Source organism: Lutra lutra, chromosome 7 (genome assembly GCF_902655055.1).
Source record: "Lutra lutra chromosome 7, mLutLut1.2, whole genome shotgun sequence".
Taxonomy (NCBI): Eukaryota; Metazoa; Chordata; class Mammalia; order Carnivora; family Mustelidae; genus Lutra; species Lutra lutra.
In genome coordinates, this window is record NC_062284.1 from 137,801,757 (window position 1) to 137,820,944 (window position 19,188).

At 52.1% G+C, this 19,188-nt stretch overlaps 1 protein-coding gene across 1 annotated transcript; it reads right to left on the minus strand.

The window, feature by feature from the left end:
• Positions 1-7,948: 7,948 nt before the first annotated feature.
• On the minus strand, positions 7,949-10,039 carry GSC (goosecoid homeobox). The gene is made up of 3 exons (XM_047737552.1): positions 9,529-10,039; positions 8,836-9,095; positions 7,949-8,480 (listed from the first exon to the last, which is right to left on the minus strand). Exons 1-3 carry the CDS (start codon positions 9,881-9,883, stop codon positions 8,325-8,327), a joined length of 771 nt encoding a protein of 256 aa, XP_047593508.1. The 5' UTR covers positions 9,884-10,039; the 3' UTR covers positions 7,949-8,324.
• Between the last annotated feature and the right edge of the window lie 9,149 nt (positions 10,040-19,188).

The following is a 19,188-nucleotide window of genomic DNA, read 5'->3' on the forward strand; positions in this document are numbered from 1 at the left end:
CCTGCGACTCCTGCTTCCTCCAGGAAGCCTTCCAGGGTTGCGGCTCTCTTCCCTCTTTGTCTCCTAGTCCATACCACATAATTGACTACTTCTTGACACACTGTTTTCCATTGTTCTAAAATTGTTTCTTGCACATCATTGGGAAAGCAGCAACCCGGAGTCAGGCACCATATCGTGTTCCACCAGACCCACCTTATATCCTCCCCTCTGGCCCCATCACAGGGGCCCGATGCTGCGCTAAAAACAGAGAAGGAAATGACGCATTAGGCAAACAGGTATAAATCCTTGCTCCACCCCTTATTAGCCAGAGTTTCCATTTTTGACTTAAACTCTAAACTTTAGACCAGGGGTCAGCAGAGTCACCCTGTGGAACATCAAACAGCAGATATTTCCCGGTTTTGCGGGCCCTGTAGCTTCTGCTGCAACTACTCAGCTCTGCCTCTACAGGGGAAAGCAACCATAGACAAGACACAAATAAACCAGGCATGACTGTGTTCCAATAAAACTTTATTGACAAAACAGGCAGGCGGCCAGATTAGCCCTAGCTCGGGCTGTCATCAGCCAGCCCTGGTTCTGCAGGATTACTGGAGATAACCTTTAATCCCCTTACCACACAGACCTCAGACCCGGCTGTGAAATAGCACAACTCTGCCCCAACCCCAACCCCCAGCCCCCTCTTCTCTTGGTTTTCAGCATGGGGACTTGGCACAGTTTGAAATGACAGCCTGTCTCTTTGGTGAGCGACTATCTTCTCCAATAGAACACAAACTCTAGGAGGGCACAGGCTCTCTCCCCAGCACTTGGAACAGTATCGAGCAGACACTGGGCACGCTTTTTGTTATCTGTGGGCTGAAAGGAGGCCATCATTACTACCGTTTCATTGAAGATCTTGAGTAAGTGTATTGTTTGAGTATGCGCTCATGAGGATTGTTATACTGTGTTGATATTATTTCCCATGATTAACCACTGGCATTTGTAAAGGCCCAGGTAATTTTCATGTGTTGCAGGAAATGATAATGCTGTTTTGGATACGAGGAGGCTGACGCATAAAGAGGACACCGCCTGCTGGCGACCAGGCTGAGATTCGAACCCAGACCTTCTGGCTGGTCCGTATCCACGAAGCCCGGCAGGACAGAAAGAAAAGTGGACTTGGAGTCCTAAGATCCAACCTTACTCAAACGGGTATGTCCTCTCACTTTCTGCTAGTGGTGAGGACAACACCAGCTTCGTGGGGACCTGGACAGGATGGATTCAACAGACGACAGAGGGTTTAGGCCCGACACAGGGCAGAAACCCTTGGAAGTAGCCGTTATGTAACCAGATGACGGGTCATCCCCTCTGCCCTGCCTCCTAAGGCTTAAAAGGGATTAGATAAGGACATGGCCAGGAAAATTATCACAAAACTTGTCAATGCCCAAATTAACCTAAGATTAATTTTTTTTTCTTTACAACACCCTCTTGGAGTTGTCAAAATGTATCTCTTCTTTAAAGAAAGAAAAACTATACAGCTACATCTCCTATAAAGACAAAAATAAACCATAAAGACCTATAATTTTTTTTTGAGAGTTTTAATGACAGTCCAGAAAAGGGTTAGGTTTTCAGTCACTCACATTCCTAGCAGAGACTAGTTAGCACACAGGCCCACACGGAAACAAAACCAGGAGGGTTTCACTACACCGAGGATAAAGGGACGGGGGTCTCCATTTTTACCCACGTGCCCTGGGAGTCCAAGAGCAAAAGCAGACATGAAATAGAAAAAACAGAATGGAACCCTGGCCGAGGAAGCGCCCCCACCTCGCTCCTGGCATCCCGCACTCACCGAAGCGGGGGGCACCCTCTTTGAAGGTTCCAAGCGTGGCTGGGGTGATGTTTGGGACAGCAGGGGACATCCACCAGCACACACAACTTTCCATCCCTGCCCACTTTAGTAGAAAGTGATTCACTCGGTTTCAGATTTAAATATTTATTCCTCAAATACAAAACAATGTCGAATACGCGCATCCCCTCATATCCCAGCCATCTGGCCCCGGAGTCAGAACATCTTCAGATGAAACCACCAGCTGGGATTCCGACTTCACAGAGTTCTGAGTCTCCCTCGCAGAGGGGGACTTTCCAAGCGCTTCGGGCCTCCCTGTTTCTTGGAGAAGGGGCAGTTCTCCTTTTCTGGTGCCATGGTTAGCACTTTGAGGATTTTCAAAGGAGGATTAGGCTTACTCCATCTGGAAAGGCAGCGTCTCTAGGCCTTGCCGGGCAGTGTCACTAATTTGCTTGGGACACGATTAAAGTGGACACAGTCACGGTGAGGCCGGCCAATGTGAGTCAGACTGTGGTGGGGCCCCGAGGCTGGCCTGCACGCCGGTAGCCGCTACCTAGCTGGCCCCAGCTGTCCCCGGCCACAAGCTCCCCCTCTCCGGAGGGACAGCCCCGCCAAGAGGTCAAGTCTCTGGGCAGCCCCATGGCCACGTGCAGGGCAGCCACCTGGGACACCGCACCTGTGATACGCCACTTTCTCATGGCAGGCTGTTGGACATGATGGGTTTGCTTTCCTCCGAAAATTTCTTAAAGTATTTCTGTCTCCGCCCCATCCTCCCCCGTCCCCAACACACACACACACACACACACACACACACACACACACATTTTTTTAAACAAGTTACCATGTGTTCTGAGCATTGGGAGCACAGCAAATAGTCCGAAGGAAAGAATGTTCCCGCCAGGGAAAGGAGTTCAGCCTCCCTCCGTCTGACAAAGAGAATCTGTCTCCTTAACCTGCTGGCAGTTTTCTGTGGTCAGGAGCCTCCCGGATAATGCAGAGGCTGGGAGCATTCCCAGGGCTCCGCGTTCTAGGACCCGCAGATCAGGAAAGAAAGGATACGGACACTTCTGAACTCTGTCCATCACAGCTAAAATTATCTCACTAACGACAGCTTCCATAAATCAGCTCAGGTTAAGGGAGGGAGGCTGCAAACACTCGGCAAAACGCAGCTCACCCGACTGAACCCAGTCGTTCGCTTTGGTCAGCGGACTCCAGAGGACCTCGGAATTAGGAAAACAGAAGGTAGGAGTGGAACGAATCCCAGGGAAGAGAGGAGGGTTTGGGAGAGGGATTCTTAAGATGGCTCTTCACTGAGGCTTCCCATGGCTGGACACTTGAGAACAAATGAAAGCTGCTGGAATCCAAAAATTATAGACCCACTTAAAAATAACGCAACATGCTGTAATTCATCCTGTTGTCCCATGGGTCTTTTGGACTACGAAAAGACAATCATTCTTCCCCACTCCGCCCCACCTCCAGATTTAAAACCAAGCCAGAGGTTCTCTGCATTGTCACACAGCTCTAGGGATAGGCCTCGGGGACACACCATGTCTCCCCGAGAAGCCCCTGCAACCAAAAGACCCAGCCGGCTCCATCTCTTCTAGAAATTTCAAGGAGCTCTGCCCCGGCTGCCGTCTTCCATTTTCATTTTACTTTTGAAAAACTCCAACGTCATTTCATAAAACTTGGAAATGGAATCCAAACCCATGCCAAAGTCTCTCCTTCGCCCTGTATCTCCTCATCCTAAACCTCTTAGGGAGAAGGCAATCTATCACAACTAACCAGATGCTTCCCTGGCTTAAACCCATGGTGGTCACGTTTAATGTCATTATAGTCTGTGTCCTGCGGTCACGCATGAACTCCTACACCAGCAACAATTAAAAACGAAGGGGCATTCCTCAGTTCCTAATTCCAACTACTTACGGAGGGCATTATCCCACCAACCTGAAGGTGTTCTTCAAAGCACACAATAATAAATGTGTTAGACACTCTGCTGGGTTCTCAAACTGTTCTTCTAATCCTCAACCACAGCCCACTGCGCAGGTGAGGAAGGAACCTCTCCCGGGTCACAGGATACGCACATGGCCTCATCCAGATGCACGCTTGTACCAGTCACCCAGCCATCCCCTTGCCACCCTGCCATCACCTTGCCCTCCCTGGGCTGGAATTCCATCTTCCTTAAGGGAGAGGTTTCCATCTGCAGTTTGCCATGAATAAGGGAAAGTCGACTTGGGGGACCTGACCGAGGATCTCTGGCTGGGAGTCTTGACGCCTGAATGATTTTACTTGAGTCATTTAAAACCCTGTACAAGTCACAAAGATCACCCCGCCCCACCTCCCAGCCTCCAGCTGCGAACCCCCCAACACATACACACAGAAACGAAAGAGAAATCTACCAGCTTCGATCTCACACGTACCCATTAAAATGGCGTCCTTCACACAAGGCTTAAGACAAGAGCTCACAGTTCTCAAGTCAGTAAAAGACAATTTGATTCAAGAACTATCACTGAAATGTACACCCCAGGGGTGCGGTTTGTAAAACAATGGTTTCTAGGCCCTTTTGCCCCACCTGGCATGCGCACAGCTCGTGGCAACAGTGAGAACGTACCCACTACGCAGCATACCCAGAACCACGAGCAGCCCGTCTCTTGCCCCACACACTCCACTCTCCGTACTTGTTAGCTGCCGGCAGCCAGGGCCCTTCTTGACCCAGGTGACCTGTGGCAGCTGGAAGCCATTACCTCATACCTTGCTATCACCCCAAGAGGTGTGTGGGAGAGTCTGCTCAGGTCTAGGGTTTTCGGGACCTGCCCCGCCATTTACTATGTGTTCTAGGCAAGGCATGTCATCTATCTGAGCCTTACTTCCCATCTGCAAAATGGGCTGCAATTCTCTTCTCCAGAGGGCCAGAGATGTATGTGGGAGGGCTCCACGGTGGAAAGTGTGACTCCTCTGAGTGGCTATGATTGTCATCATTCTTCTTTGCCAGATCTTTCTGGCACTTCAGGGCATATTAATCCTATGTCCCCCAGAGGCAAGTACACGCACTCCCATGATCATCTGCTGCTGGGGAACTTTTTTTTTTTTTTAAAGATTTTATTTATTTACTTGACAGAGAGAGAGATCATAAGTAGGCAGAGAGGCAGGCAGAGAGAGAGAGAGGAGGAAGCAGGCTTCCCGCTGAGCAGAGAGCCCGATGTGGGGCTCGATCCCAGGACCCTGGGATCAGGACCTGAGCAGAAGGCAGAGGCTTAACCCACTGAGCCACCCAGGCGCCCCTGTTGGGGAACTTTTACACACAGCAGCCTCCCCACCAAAAGAACGTTCTCTGTTCAGTGAGGCAGCCTGATTTACAGAGATCTTAAAAGCCTCGTCCCTTGAAGATGACAGTTCTCGTTTTGGTCCCTTGTGTTCACGCCGTGCCTCAGCTGCTCTCAACTGTCCAATGGGGAGAACGCCTTCATTTGAGGGTGGGGGAGTGTCGCATAGGCTACCGGCCATTCAGGAAGTCACTTGCTTTATGCCTTGCCCTTATACATGCATATACACCACTTTCCAACACCGTGAGCCAAAGTCTCCAAGACAACAACATGGCCCAAAGACAGCACTTAAAGGCCAGGTGCCTTCCGCTCCAAGACAGGATCTGTCCCTCTCTGATTCCAATGGCCAGGCTAAGACAAAAGTTTGCACCCCACAGCTGACCGGGGAATGCAAAAGGTGGGTGAACTATATATAATTAAGACCATCCCAACATTTCCCTCTTTGTTCCAGATGTTTATTACATTTCCAGTGAGCTTGGCCTCAGCTGAAGCACTGTGGGAAGGACAGGGAAGGACCTTCATCTTGCCACCTTGCCATCTGCCCGGGGTGAGCAGGGAGGAGCCCCCTGGCTCTTCTCTCTCCCCCTTTGTACACCCCATTTGTCCTGGCTTTTCACCAGATGCTCCTTGGGGGGAAGAAATGTCTGAGAACCTACGCCTCTTGCAATCCCTCTCTTCCTTCACCTGACATGGACACCTCTCCAGATCAGACAAATGCAGATCATAAGAAAAAATGGAAGATCCCAGTTTATAGGGAGTCAAAGGGCAAGTCATGGACAGAGAGACACAGGAGTTTATGACAGAGTTCTGGAACATCCGATGTCTCAGGGTAGAATGATACCCATTTAAGTCCTATGTTAGAATGTTCTAGACTGGAGGAAGGGTAGAAGTGAGAGCTCTTCCTGCCTCCACCACCCCCCGCCCCCCGCCTGCCGGCAGAATGACCCGCTTTCCAGTAGGACAGAAAACAGCACCTAGAAATAGCAATGGAGGAGGATGGGTGCCATGAAGTCTGAGGTCTATGGAAGAGATGTCACAGCCATCACAAGATTCGCTAAAAAATTAATGTAACAGCCTTTGAGTATTTCTCATCATGACTAGTATCAGTGGAAAGATTCCCAATTACGGCTGAAGACCTACCTGGGCAAAAATGCCCAAATATTATTATCTTCTGAAACTGAATGTTATTAAAGGGCTTAGCTTTTCGGAGCCTTAATTTTCTTATCTGTAAAATGGTGGAAACTCCCCACCTCAAGAGCTTCTTGAAGGGCAAAATGAAAAGGGACATAAAGCCCAAAATGCTGGATCTGATAAAATGTTAAGTGGTAGTATTTTTAAAAAGCAGGTAGCCATGCCAAAGGATCCCCCAAACCAGCTATTAACTCTAGAGGAGTTAGTTCAGTGCCTTTCCTGACCACACCAGCCCCTGAAAGCAGAGATCATGGCTGTGCCCGTTTTACAGTCCCAGAAGGTGCAAACCCAAGGGGGTTCAGTCATTTGCTCAAGGTCACACATAAGCCAAGGCGCCCTTGACCCTCTAGGTACCTGATCTCCAAACAGTGGTCTCCTGCTTCCATCTTACTAAACAGGTGACTAACTGGGAGTCCCTCCTTATTTCCTACGTGTCCCCTTCACCCACTTGAGGAGTCACTTTTCCTTTTAAACTTGAGAAAGCCATTGTGTGTGTGGGGGAATATTGCCTCTCGTAAAAGCCCTCCTTCCGCATGTGTTGTGCTCCACAGGCTGGACGCACAGTCCTCCCCCGGGGGGTCCTTCCACCAAATACCCCAGGGAACTGAAAAGGTAGAACAAGGTGGGGGGTGTGCGTGCACACACACATCCACCAACCCCAGCAGCTCTTAGAACCTTAGTTTTCTTATCTGTTAAAAATGGATTTAGGTAAAATCAATAAAGCTGAAGCATTAAAAACCACTCCTGCCGGCCTTTGGTCTCCACCCACCCCAACCGCTGGCCCGGGGTCTGGGGACCCATACAGTGTGCACGTTCTTGTCTTCATCCCTGTCCCAAGCGTCCCGAGCTCTCAGCTGAGCCAGCACCAGCACCAGGAAGCTTCTCTGCCTCTCCAGTCCTTCACAAGCTGCTGACCAGCCCACCCACCAGCTGCGCTCTGGGGGTGCTCCTCCTCGGGCCCCATCTAGTGCACAGGGGAGATGGTCAGGGGAGAAAGCCAAAGACATGAGCCCTCCCGCCTCCAAGTGCCTTGGTGGCCACCCCACACTCTGATGCCGGGTTAGCCAACAGAACTCAGGGTGCAGACCTGGCCACCCCAGGTGCCTGGGCCAAAGGACACTGGGCCCAGTGCCTGCCGAGGTTCCCAGGGGGCCCCAGACCTCTGCTTAGAGCCGCCAGACAGGACAGCAGCCAGCAGGGTTGTAGGGCGGTCACGCTGCCCCACTAGAAGGGCACTGGCAGAGCAGCCAGAAGATACAGAAAAGATGTGGGGCGAGAGCCATGCCCATCCACCTAACTCCCCCTAAGAGTCCCAGCCCTAGAAGTGGGGATTTCGTGGGAACGGGGATAGGCTGAGCTAGCTCTTGGAGTGGCTCCCAGGATTGCCCAGCTCCCCACAGATCTTGCTTTCCCGCTATGGCTTCCTAGCAGCGGCAAAGGGAACAGGAACCCCATGCAGTCCCCTCTCTTGCAGGCAATGTTACCCACCCACCCCCGCGGCCTGCAAATCCCCTCTCCACCTCTTCCAGAAGACTTAGAGACGTAGTGGATAGACACCCGTCCTGGAAGGAAGTCACGCCCAGAATTTTCCTTTTCCTTTTCTCTGGTACAGGTCAGAGCTGCCCCATTTTTCTTTGGAAGCTGCAAAACTGAATAGATTTCTTTTTTGGGCCTCAGAAGGGGGTGGGGGAGGTGGGTACGAAATACAGAATGTGGCCCGTCTACATCGCCATCACTTTATTGTATTTTCACCGTTAACTTAACTATAAATACTACGGTGGGGAGTGAGGCGCCAGCGGTCTAGGACTTCGGGGCTGCGAGCCCCGGCGCGACCCCCGACCCCAGGCGCCGGCCCTCCCAGTACTGTACACTATTTACAGCTCCTCATTCCTCTTTCTCGACCCCCTCCCGCAAGGCAGCGCGTGTGCAAGAAAGTAGCATCGTCTGTCTGTTCAAGTCCTTCGAGTTAGGCAAGAGCCACAGCCGGCCCGCAGCCGTCAGCTGTCCGAGTCCAAATCGCTTTTACCTTCCTCTTCCCTCTTCTCTGGCGACGCCTTAGACGATGTCTTGTTCCACTTCTCGGCGTTTTCCGACTCCTCCGACGAGGACCGCTTCTGCCGCCTCCATTTGGCACGGCGGTTTTTAAACCAGACCTGTTGCGCAACGGAGAACAAAACAAGAGTTAAGATCAAAAGCGCGCTCCCCGCTCCCCGCAACCCCCCATCCCCCGGCGGCCCGGGCACCCCTCAGGGCCCTCGGCAGCCGCGAGTGACGCCGGTAGGCTCGGAACCCGGGGATCCCGCGCGCACGCCCACAAAAAGACGGGAGACTCGCTCCCGCTTCCGCATTTCCGTGCAACTTCCTGGGCCTAAAGCGCCCTCCAGCAGCCTCCGGGCTGCCGCGGGAAGTCGGTCAAGTTCAGGGAGACCGGAGCCTAGCCCAGCTGCGGAGCCGAGCTAAGCCGGCGGGGGCCCGAACTCGCCGGGAAGGGCCGGGCGGCGCGCCCACCTCCACTTTCTCCTCGCGGAGGTGCACCTTCCGGGCCAGCTGCTCGCGGGTGCCCACGTCTGGGTACTTGGTCTCCTGGAAGAGGTTCTCCAGCGCTTCCAGCTGCTCGTCGGTGAAGATGGTGCGGTGGCGCCGCTTCCGCCGACAGTGCAGCTGGTTGAGAAGTTGCAGCTCGGTGCGCGACAGCGTGCCCACGTTCATGTAGGGCAGCATCTGGTGCGGGACCGGGGACACCAGCACCGAGCCGGGGCCCTCGTAGCCTGCGACAGAGGAGGGCGCACGGTCGGCCTTGCCACGGCGCACACCGCCAGCCGGCCTGCCCCGCGACCCACTCCCTCTAAAAAATCCTCTGCAACGGGGTGCTGGGAATTGGGGACGCGCGGAAATCGACAACGCAGGGAAATGGGGGAACCGTGCTAGAGCGTCCACCCACTCACTCCCAAAGCCAGTTAGGGAATCCCGAAAAGCCTCGTCTCCCCCACGCAGCTCCTCTAACTCGCCTCAAGTTTGCAGCAAGTGTACAAAAACCCCCGTGCCCGATCGGCCAAAAAAGGGGGGAGAGAAGATCGTTAATGCAAAAAAAAAAAAAAAAAAAAAGAAGTTAGTAGAGACAAGAAAAGCCAGCGAAACCGCCCACCCATGCCCCAGGGACCAAGGACCGCGGCAAGGCGGCCGGCGCGAGCGCGACCCTACCTGGGGGCGTCGGGACGCAGGAACACTGCTGGGCACCCAGGGGCGGCACGGCCCCGCAGCAGGCCGGGCCCACGGGCGCCGCCTGCACGTGCAGCTGCCCGTAGAAGTAGTTGTTGTAGCCGAGGCGGGAGCCGCCGACAGCTGCCGGGAGGCCTGCGCCGCCGGGGGCCACCGGGCGCGGATAGAAGGCGCCATAGTCCGAGGAGGCGCCGCCGCCGGCGCCGTAGAGCGAGTCCCCGTGCAGGGCCGGGAAGACGACGGGAGCCGCGGCGCTGGGCGCCACGGGCAGCACCGAGTCCTTGCAGCGCGGCCGGGCGGCCAGGATGTTGTCGATGCTGAACATGCTGGCGGGCATCCCCGAGCCCCGCGCCGGGACCGGGGGGCGGCGGGGAGGCGCCGGGGAAAAAGCCTCAAAGCCGGGGGGCGGGGGGTCCACGCTCCTCCAGCGGCGGACCAAAACGAAAGAGAGCGCGGGCGAGCGCGCAGCCCCGCGCCCCTCCCCGCCCCCTGCGTCCGCTCTCCCTCCTCCCGCCCTCCCCTCGCTGCAGCGTTCACCGAACTCAACCCGCGGGTAGGACGGAGTTTAGACCAGCTGAACCTCTTGTTGGTTTTATACTGAGTCGACGTCATCCTGGATTTAGTTCCTGGTAATATGCAGATGACAAACAGAACCAGATTTGGCCCTTTCTGTTCCGGGGGGGGGGGGGGTGGTAAGGAAGGGGGAGGGGGAGAGGTGCCAAGGGGAGGGGGTTGCGGGGGCCAGAAAAGGGATTGTGGATTGCAAATTAATGAAATTAACCTAATCTTTCCCATTCAGCGGCCCCGCAGCGGGCTGGACGAGTTGGGCGGGCTTCCTAATTGCTCGGGTTAATCTCATTAATTCCATTGTGCGGCGCAGTTAACAACTCCCGCCGCCCCACCTCTCCGCCCCCACCCCTTTTTCTCAGATTGGGTCCTATTATTGGGTGCGATTTCCTCTGCAAGAAACTCCAATTCATTGTGGCCAGTTTTACTTTGGGGCTACTTTTTGCCCCATTTCGGAACTTGGTTTGTTTCAGAAAATGCAGAGGGTCTGCGTCCTTTCTCAAGATTAAAAAGTTCGCTCTTCCTCCGGACCCGCAAGCCCTCACCGCCAAATTTCTCCTCTTTTTTTTTTTTTTTTTTTTTAAATCTCGAGATTCTCTCCCGAGTGGAACTGGTTAACCCCATCCCCAACCCTTTTGTTTTTGCAAAGGCCAAAATTTGTAAAAGCGAAATCGACGAAAGAGGTGCGTTGTGGTTCTTAAAATATGTGTATCTATTTTTTCCGCAGGCACTTTGGGTCTGAAAATTACTTTAGGAATCCGAAGGCCCCTACCCAGTAGAGACCAAATTCAGCCGCTCGTTAGACTTCGCCACCAAGAGCAGCACGCTCCAGCTGCTCCCCGCGAGGGTGTCGGTAGGTTTTCTGTTTTTTCTTTTGCTTTTAAAAAATTATTCTTGGAAATGGAGTGTCTTCTCCCGCATACTGGTTTTATTTTCAATCCAAAATCTGTAAATGGGGCTTTGGGGACTCCCCACCCCCTTCCCCAACAGTAAGTGGCATTTTCCCTATCCGTCTCGCCGGTTCCCTAACTGGGACAGGCCCCCTAGCTGTCTTTCTACCCGACAGGCCCGGGCTGGGCTCTCCAGCCCCAGCGGCCTGGCCAAAGGCGGGCTCTGCTCGCGGCAAGGGGCCGCGGCACTGGCCGTCCTCGGGAACTGCTGGTGACTCCTCCAGACAGACCGCCCTTCGAGAAGGTAGGCGACGGTGCGCGGGGAACGAAAGTAGCCCCCCGAGGTCACTGCGGGCCGGACGCAAACCCCAGTATCGCAGAGATGGCCTTTCTCGGCCTTTCGCACAGGAACCTCCAGCCATTCCAGGCATAGGGGTAGGGCCGAGCCCGGGCGAAACGGCCCCGAGGGCCGGGTTGGGGGGCAGCTCGAGCTTGCCGAAGGATGGCCGCCTTTAACTCACGCCCATTTCTCCCTGTTGCTCTCTGGCTAATAAACAGGGATCCCCGCAGGGTTGTGTGACGTTGCTACGGCCAGGCCACGTCTGTGGGCTGCCTCCTCCCGGGCGGTAGGGCAAAGGCGAAAGGGCACTTGTCAATTGGTGTTCCCGGGTCAGGGGAGCGGTGGCGCGGAGGGTAGGTCCGGCCCGGGCGCAGAACTCCCGCGGTGCGCCAGAGCGGCTGGGAGAAGCCAGGCGGCGGCGCTTCTCCTAGGCCTCCCCTCGTGGACCTCTGCACCCTCAGGCCCACTCGCTTCTTGCTTCTTTGAATGCTGGGCAGACTAAGAAGATGTTGTAGGGGGAGATTAGGGCCAGACCGGGATGGGTCTCAGTTTGGGTAGGCAATCGATTTTTTTTTTTTTTTTTAAACTAACGATAGAAACCACTCCCAGGGTATGGAGTGTGACCCTCCCCTTCAGAGAGGTCAGGTCTAGGGAAAGAAGAGCCTCGCTTTCCCTTTGCTACTAACTAGGAATAGAGGCTTCCTTCCTCCCCCGCCCCCACTCTGGGAGACTTAAAAAATCACCAGTTCCCCGGGCACACATTCCCCGCCAACCTTTCCTGGGTTTGATTCTGCAGGGCAATTGATGGAAGACGACTAGGGGCTGCCACTCCCGTAGTGAGTCTTGGCCACGTTTGTGTTCCGGGCCGGGCGCTCTGGGCGGCGCGAGGGTTAGTGGATCCTTTAAGACCTCTGCTGAACCGGGCGGAGGCAGAAGCGCTGCAGAAAACCGAGGCAGATTCCCGGTCCATTTCTGTGAAGTTGCTCAAACTGGCAAGGCGCGGACACGTCAGCCAGGTTTCTAAAAAGAGCGCTTTCTAGTTTTTAAATAAAGCGACCTCACCACACACGCGCCATACCGCCTTCCACTTGGTACACTGTTCTTTTTAATAATCAGATTTAGCAAACCCCTAGATTTCGCCCCTTGCTTTTCTGAAGTGCGCTCTTGGTACCATCCGATTCCTGGAAGGAAGAGCACTGTACAAAGAGTCTGAGCGTCATAGCTCTCCACTCATCGTTGCCACCTTGCAAATTCCCTCCCCCCCCCCCAGGTCTCCGGGTTTTTGTATTTTGTTTGTTTTGTTTTGTTTTGTTTTGAGTTGATGGAACCAACGCCAGCAATCACTGGGTCCCTTACAACTTTAAGAATTAACGAGGCTGGGTAATTGTCGCCCCTTCCCCAGGGAGACTGAGGGTAGACCTGGGGCATTTTTCTAGTTCTTTTCCCTGGGGCAAAGGAGCTTGCAATCCCCACCCCCTCCGAGGACAGGGTCTCTATCAGCTGGGTCCAAGATGAGGAAAAGGGAGTCTGAAAGCTCTGTCCTCTTGCGGAAGGGACTTTCTGGGACCACACAGGGAACCAAACGCCGCTGTACTCCGGAGATTCGGCTATTCTTTTTCTCAGGGAGCTCATCCCCTGCGCAGCGGGGGCTCCCCGTCCTGCTTGCCCCTCAATCTGCTGGCTGCTCGGTGTCTGCGGGGAAGTGGGAGCCCCGGGAAGGCGGTGCGCCTTGCGGTGCCCCGCACTGAGTGTCCTCCACGGCCGAAACCCACAAGTGTCCGCCAGGCACTAAAACAATCATCCGCCTTGCGTCGCCAGGCGCAATTGGAATAACAAATGCAACGCACGCAAATTGCCCGCCTCCTGTTCCTAAGCGATTGTTTGTCGGCCTGCAGGATCCGCTCAGCAGGGGAGGACGGAGAGCGTCCGGAGGCGGCCAGCAAGCGCCTTGGTCGGACATGCAGTAAACATGCCGCTGATTTTACTTATTATCACCCAAACACGATTTCACACAAAGCAATCACCATGCCAGAAGTCTATGAAAATGTGTTCGTTGAGGAATCAGTCGCCCCGGTAATAGTCCTCATTTTTAATATATTAAAGAACAGATCAGCGGATTGCGAGTGCGTAAGGTATGCGTGCGGTTGGGTATCTGTCAAGGCACTTTTTTTCTCCACAATCATCGCTGAATTGACTGGTAGAGCATAGATTAAATTGCCTCTCTGATTTAAAACAGAGTGCCCAAATTTGGAGTGTGCGTCTGGATATCGCCTCGGACCCCGAGAGATTCTCATCTTGGTGGAAACTGTCGCCCACTGTCCTTCTGCACACGCATGCACGCATGGCTGTTACAAAAATATGCACATGCGGTCCTAACTTCTTGAGGTTTCGGGAACTTTCTTAATTCTTTCGGCCTCTCACCCGATCGCAGCTCATAATCGGATGCCCTTAAGAAGGATTTTTCGCGGCATGGGCAAAAAGCTGGCTTGTCCTTTTCAAAGGAAGGGTGAATTAGCTGGGGCAGAGGAATGAGGAACAATGAGCAGACCGGGCTGTGGCCGGTGCGCAGCGTGGAGACCCCCATCCACGCCTTCACAGCGCAAATCAGCTTTATTGTCTGTAGACGGGCTTAAAAAAAAAAAAAAATCCAGTGCCTCGAAATTGTGCTCAAGCCCCAGTTCTCGGCCCTGCGCCTTGGAGGACACCTCCCGTAGCCCCAGGGGGATTTCCGTGTGAGGCCTGGTGGGTGGCGGACAGCCCCAGGTGCAGATCCCACCGCGCGCGCGCTAAGAGGCAAGTGCACACAAGGGCTGGATCTCCCGCACGCGTTCAAGAGCGATGTAGGGACGCTTACTAGCTGAGTTTTGCTCAAAGTTTTGCAACGTTGCAAATAAGCGCTCTGAGCCCCTGAGGACGAAATAATCAAGGTGTTAGGAAAACTCAGCATAACTGGGGGGGTGGAGCGGGAAGGGTGGGAGGAGGTAGAAGAGGGTGTCGAAAAATGACGTCTTCCCAAATCATCAGAAAAAAATAGCCCCGGGTTTCTAGGGTTGCAGAAACCCGCTCTCAGCCGAGCTGTTTACCAAAGTTGGTTTCAAAGTGACTTGCACCGTTGCTTTTGCAAATCACAGAATGCAAATGACGATAATTTGTTCTCGGTGGAACTTTCTCTTGAAATGATTAGCGGAGTCAGTCATTTGAAAATGAGAGTGAATGCACAGACGGTTCCCGAAGCCCCTCGCTAACCGATAGCAGCTTCTAAAGTTTTCATTCATGTAAACCTCATTAATGAAGATCTTTTATTTAAACGTCAAGGGGATTTGAAATTTAGAGTAAATTATGAAGCTTGTATGTCTAGCCAAGTCATGGGTCAAATGCATTTGTGAAAAACTGCTAAAAGAGCATATGGTTTTGAATTTTTCTACAATGACTAGTGTTTAAATAAATTGCTTGTACTGCTTAACTTCATGTGTAATTTTGACAGAAATTGGCCTATAGCCTTTTGATATGTAAACATTTCAGCCTTTTATGCGGTATAAAAAAGACACTTGCTTTTTAAGGATCAGCTCAGGCAGTCACCCTGTAATTCTGAAAGCTGGCACCTACCATTACATTCTTGCTAGATTTCAACTTTCCAGTGGCAGCCTCGGGGAGAAAAAAAAAAGGAAAGAAAGAAAGAAAGAAAGAAAGGGGATATTTCAAAAGCAATGTCCATTTGGGATTAAAAGCTACAAATGAGGTGAGAACGTGCCACTTACTATCTGAAAGAAATGGATAAACCATAGTTATTAAAGAACATTTTCTGTCATTTTTCTTTAAGCCAACCCGTCTGAGGGGACACTTAAGCAGGCCTGGGACTGACTGCCATATCATTAAATGCTTATCGCAGAGCCGAGCCAATCCGTCCAGCACACAAATAGGTGTTAAAAATCTAGGTATCACTTCAGGACGTTACCAGCGAAATGGCTCCCGTGTCACAGAACTCATTAAGATGCAAAAAATCACTCCGTCTGGGAAGAGAATCACCCTGGGCTCAGAATCACTGGACACAAATGGCAGGTCTGAGTCACGCACGCACCCCCCCCCTCCTGTCTCCCGCAGCGGGAGGCTATAGCTGGGGAGTGCAGAGGCAGCAGAAGGCACAGTTTGGAGAGCCCTCTGGGCTGCTGGGCGCCTCTGAAACACACAGATAAATCTACATAAACCCATTTGTTGCTAATATCTCTGTCTCCCGTAAACAAGCTTGGGATGTGGATTGGAAGGCAGGTCACCACGAGGGAGGGAGACAAAGCAAGGATCCTGGCCCCTGAAATGACCAGGTTACCCCAGTGCTAGACAGGGCCATACCTTGACTTGGTAGGCACCCTGGCCTGGCGGCCACATCACCTTCCCCTATGTTCTCCCGGTCCTACCCTGTTTATCCTACTTGTCAGCATTGCCCTACACACTTTCCCGGGAGACATCTCCCCTCTGTGAAGTTTTGGAGGAACTAAGGGGAGATGGGAAACAACAAAGAGACAGGTTTCTTTGTACACAGTTGAGCCAAGGGAGCAAACAGATCTTTGTATAAGAGAGACTGTCGGGACCCAGCCGTGATGCAGAAAAAAGGCTGGCCAAGAAAGACAGGAGGAGGTGTTTTATTTACATTTCTTACGCATTCCAACCCATCATACTGTGGTCAGCAAACCGGAAAGGAGAGGACATATTTCAGAGCATAAAGAAGGCACCAGACTTTTTTTTTTGTTTTTCCTGAGCGTTCTACATTCCTGTCTAACTTCTTCTGTCCATTTTGAAATGATAAGGGTAATTTTTCCCCCCTGTTAGCTGTCGTTTCAAAGTTCTTAGAAAAACAATTGATGTGCTAATAAAATATTTCCGTAGCTTTCAGCTGCTTAACTTTTAGGAACTTACCCCAAAAATGTGTTTGTGATCAAAATTAGCTGGGTGAGGGATGTATTTGGGGTAAAAGAGGAACACTTAATACTTCAAAGCTAATTTGAGAGGTTGAGGGCTTTGGGGTTTTTGTGTTTTGTTTTGTTTTGTTTTGTTTTGGAAGGAGAGAATATTACAAAATAAAACTGAAAATTAGAGGAAAAGATAGTCGTGCCTGGGTGGCTGTGTTAGTGTCCAGAAAGGTCAGTGTCAGTGGAGATGTGTGTCAGAGGAAACTTTGCTAGCATGTTCATCTTTTTAGGGAGGACTTGCTAAAATGGGCATTGGGGGTGCCTGGGTGGCTCAGTGGGTTAAGCTGCTGCCTTCGGCTCAGGTCATGATCTCAGGGTCTTGGGATCGAGTCCCGCATCGGGCTCTCTGCTCAGCAAGAAGCCTGCTTCCCTCTCTCTCTCTCTCTGCCTGCCTCTCCGTCTACTTGTGATCTCTCTCTGTCAAATAAATAAATAAAATCTTTAAAAAAAATAAATAAAATAAAATAAAATGGGCATTGGGCAGCACGTCCTCGTCCTCTTAAGATCTGAATGTGAGATGTATAGCAGGGAGCATTGTTGGCTCTTTTTAAACAACAGAGTGAGGAAATTAACAAGCCTATTCCCAGGTGTGTCTTGACCTTCAAAGCAGTCACCCACCAAGGGAGGCCCGGATTTGCCCCAGCATCACTGGCAGCGGTGGTTTTAAATAGCTTTCTGAACTCCAGAAAGGGCCCTCACTTGGGCCCATTCATTCCTGTCTGCCTTTTAAAGAAGCAGTCAGACTCCCTTGTCTGTTGGTGAGACACAGAAATCAAGGCTTCTGAAGCCTAAGGGGTCAGAGTCACAGGAAGTGGGGGGAAGAAAGCCACTTTCGGAGGTCACAGGCCATGTCACCTGCTCAGTCCCACCATCCAGAGGGTCGGATGCTGTCGTTCAACCTTAACTTGGCTTTGCCACGGGCAGAAGAGGCTGATAATTCCCATCACATCTCTGTCCCCGAGGGGAAAAAGGATGAGAGTTCTCAGAAACAACCTCAACTTTCCATTTGCTTGATTTGTGTTGGGGCTTTTATTATCTTTCCATAGTCAGGAGATCAGGAGTTGGGGAATATACTGTCCTCTCTTCCTCTCTCTCTCTAAGACCCACACACGCCCTCCCCCAGCCCCCTATGCCTTCATTTTGCACACTTGTCATTTCTGGGCCAGTGAGCCCCAATACCAGCTCCTTGGTCCCCTCCTTTCTGGAGCTTGTGTTTATTTTCTTGTTTGAGTATCTGCCTGCAGCCAGGGACAAAAAATGAGTGACGCTAGGTCTCAAGGTAGATTTGCTTTCACTTAGCAGTAAAATTCTTTCTGCAGACCAGAAGGTCTTGGATTTAAAATCACAAGAGTCCATCTCCCCTGTCACTGGGTTGTTTGTAATTTATGGATAATGGGGAAAAGTAGTCTGTTTGTAGAAATGATAGCTTGGGGAATTGAGTGTATGAGCCAAACGTAGGGTAGTTGAACTAAAAAGAACCCCTCTTGTCTACATGATATCTCACAGGTTTTTTTTTTTTTAACAGGTCCCCAAAGAACCTCTCATCCCCCTCTCAGAAGGTTTGTAGATAGAGTCGTCTTCAGCTCTGCCTGGTAGGTCAGTACAAAATTAGCAAGCAAAATGCTGACGTCAACAAATGCGTTCAGTGCCCAGCTAATGACGATGCTTTCTCTGAAACTCTAGGATTCTGGAATTATTTGGATCTTAAAGGATGTCTAGGTGACTTTAAGATGGGAACAGAGGCGGGTGTCTGGGTGGCTCAGTGGGTTAAGCCTCTCTGCCTTTAGCTCAGGTCATGATCTTAGGGTCCTGGGATCGAGCTCCGCATCGGGCCCTCTGCTTGGTGGGGAGCCTGCTCCCCCACCCCCACTCTCTGTCTGCCTCTCTGCCCGCTTGTGATCTCTGTCTGTCAAATAGATAAAATCTTAAAAAAAAAAAAAAAAGATGGGAACAGAGGTTTTTGATAATGCTGTCCACCTTCTGATTTAAGCTCTGGCCGTTCTCCCTCCCCCCCACCCCCGAACAAACCCTCAGAAAGTAGCTTTCCAAGTTCAACTAGGTGATCGAGTGAATGTTTCACTTGAAATAATTTTTGCAATAACTTGTGCACCATTCGCGTCCTTGGGGAAGAGAGCAGCGGTGCAGTGGGCCGCTTTCAGAGCTGTGTGCTGGCGAGGAACTGGGGATATAGAATACGTGTGACGAATGCACGCCACTCCATATTTCAGGGAAATTCTTTATTGAATATTTCTCGCTTGAAAAGCCGGAGTCGCTGTGAAATCTTGCTCCTTGGATCTCTGTCGGGGCTGACGTCCTCTCCCAGCCTAGGAACAAATTGCTTTTTTATGGGTTCCTGTTCTAAATGGGAACAAACATCTGCATCCCGGGGTGGAAGGCGGTGGAAACCAGTATTGAGGACCAGCCACGACTACGTCTAATTAGGACAAACCACCCGTTCGGTTGTTCTAGAAAATGCAGCTCTGGGCTGCTCTGTACCTTCTTCTCTGGCACTCTTCTCCCCGCCTACATGGCCTGCCCCTCCTGGTTCCGCGTGGGCCACACTGGTGTCCTTGTCCAGCTGTGTGGACATGGCCTCAGCCTCTCTGAAGGCCTGGAGGTAATTGTTGGGGCCTTCCTGGGCTGCAGGGAGAGGCCTCCTAGAGCTGGAGTGTCGGGACTGGGACCCCATGGGCAGAACCCCCCTTGATTTTGCTCCACGTGTCCCACCAGCTGACCACGGGCCTTGGCCCAGGGAGTGTGCCAAATCCCTTGTTTAAGGAGAGAATACATTTTTACCCCTTCCCCCACACCACCTCCTTGCTTCTACATCCCCTCAAATTCCAGGCTAAAACCATTAGCAGGAGAGTGTTAATAAACCCCA

Excerpts from the sequence above, each read along its gene's own strand:
- GSC (XM_047737552.1), bottom strand. The coding sequence starts at position 9,883 with ATGCCCGCCAGCATGTTCAGCATCGACAACATCCTGGCCGCCCGGCCG. Across the intron at positions 9,096-9,528 it reads CTGCGTCCCGACGCCCCCAG|GCTACGAGGGCCCCGGCTCG; the intron begins GTAGGGTCGCGC and ends CCTCTGTCGCAG. Across the intron at positions 8,481-8,835 it reads TCCGCGAGGAGAAAGTGGAG|GTCTGGTTTAAAAACCGCCG; the intron begins GTGGGCGCGCCG and ends GTTGCGCAACAG.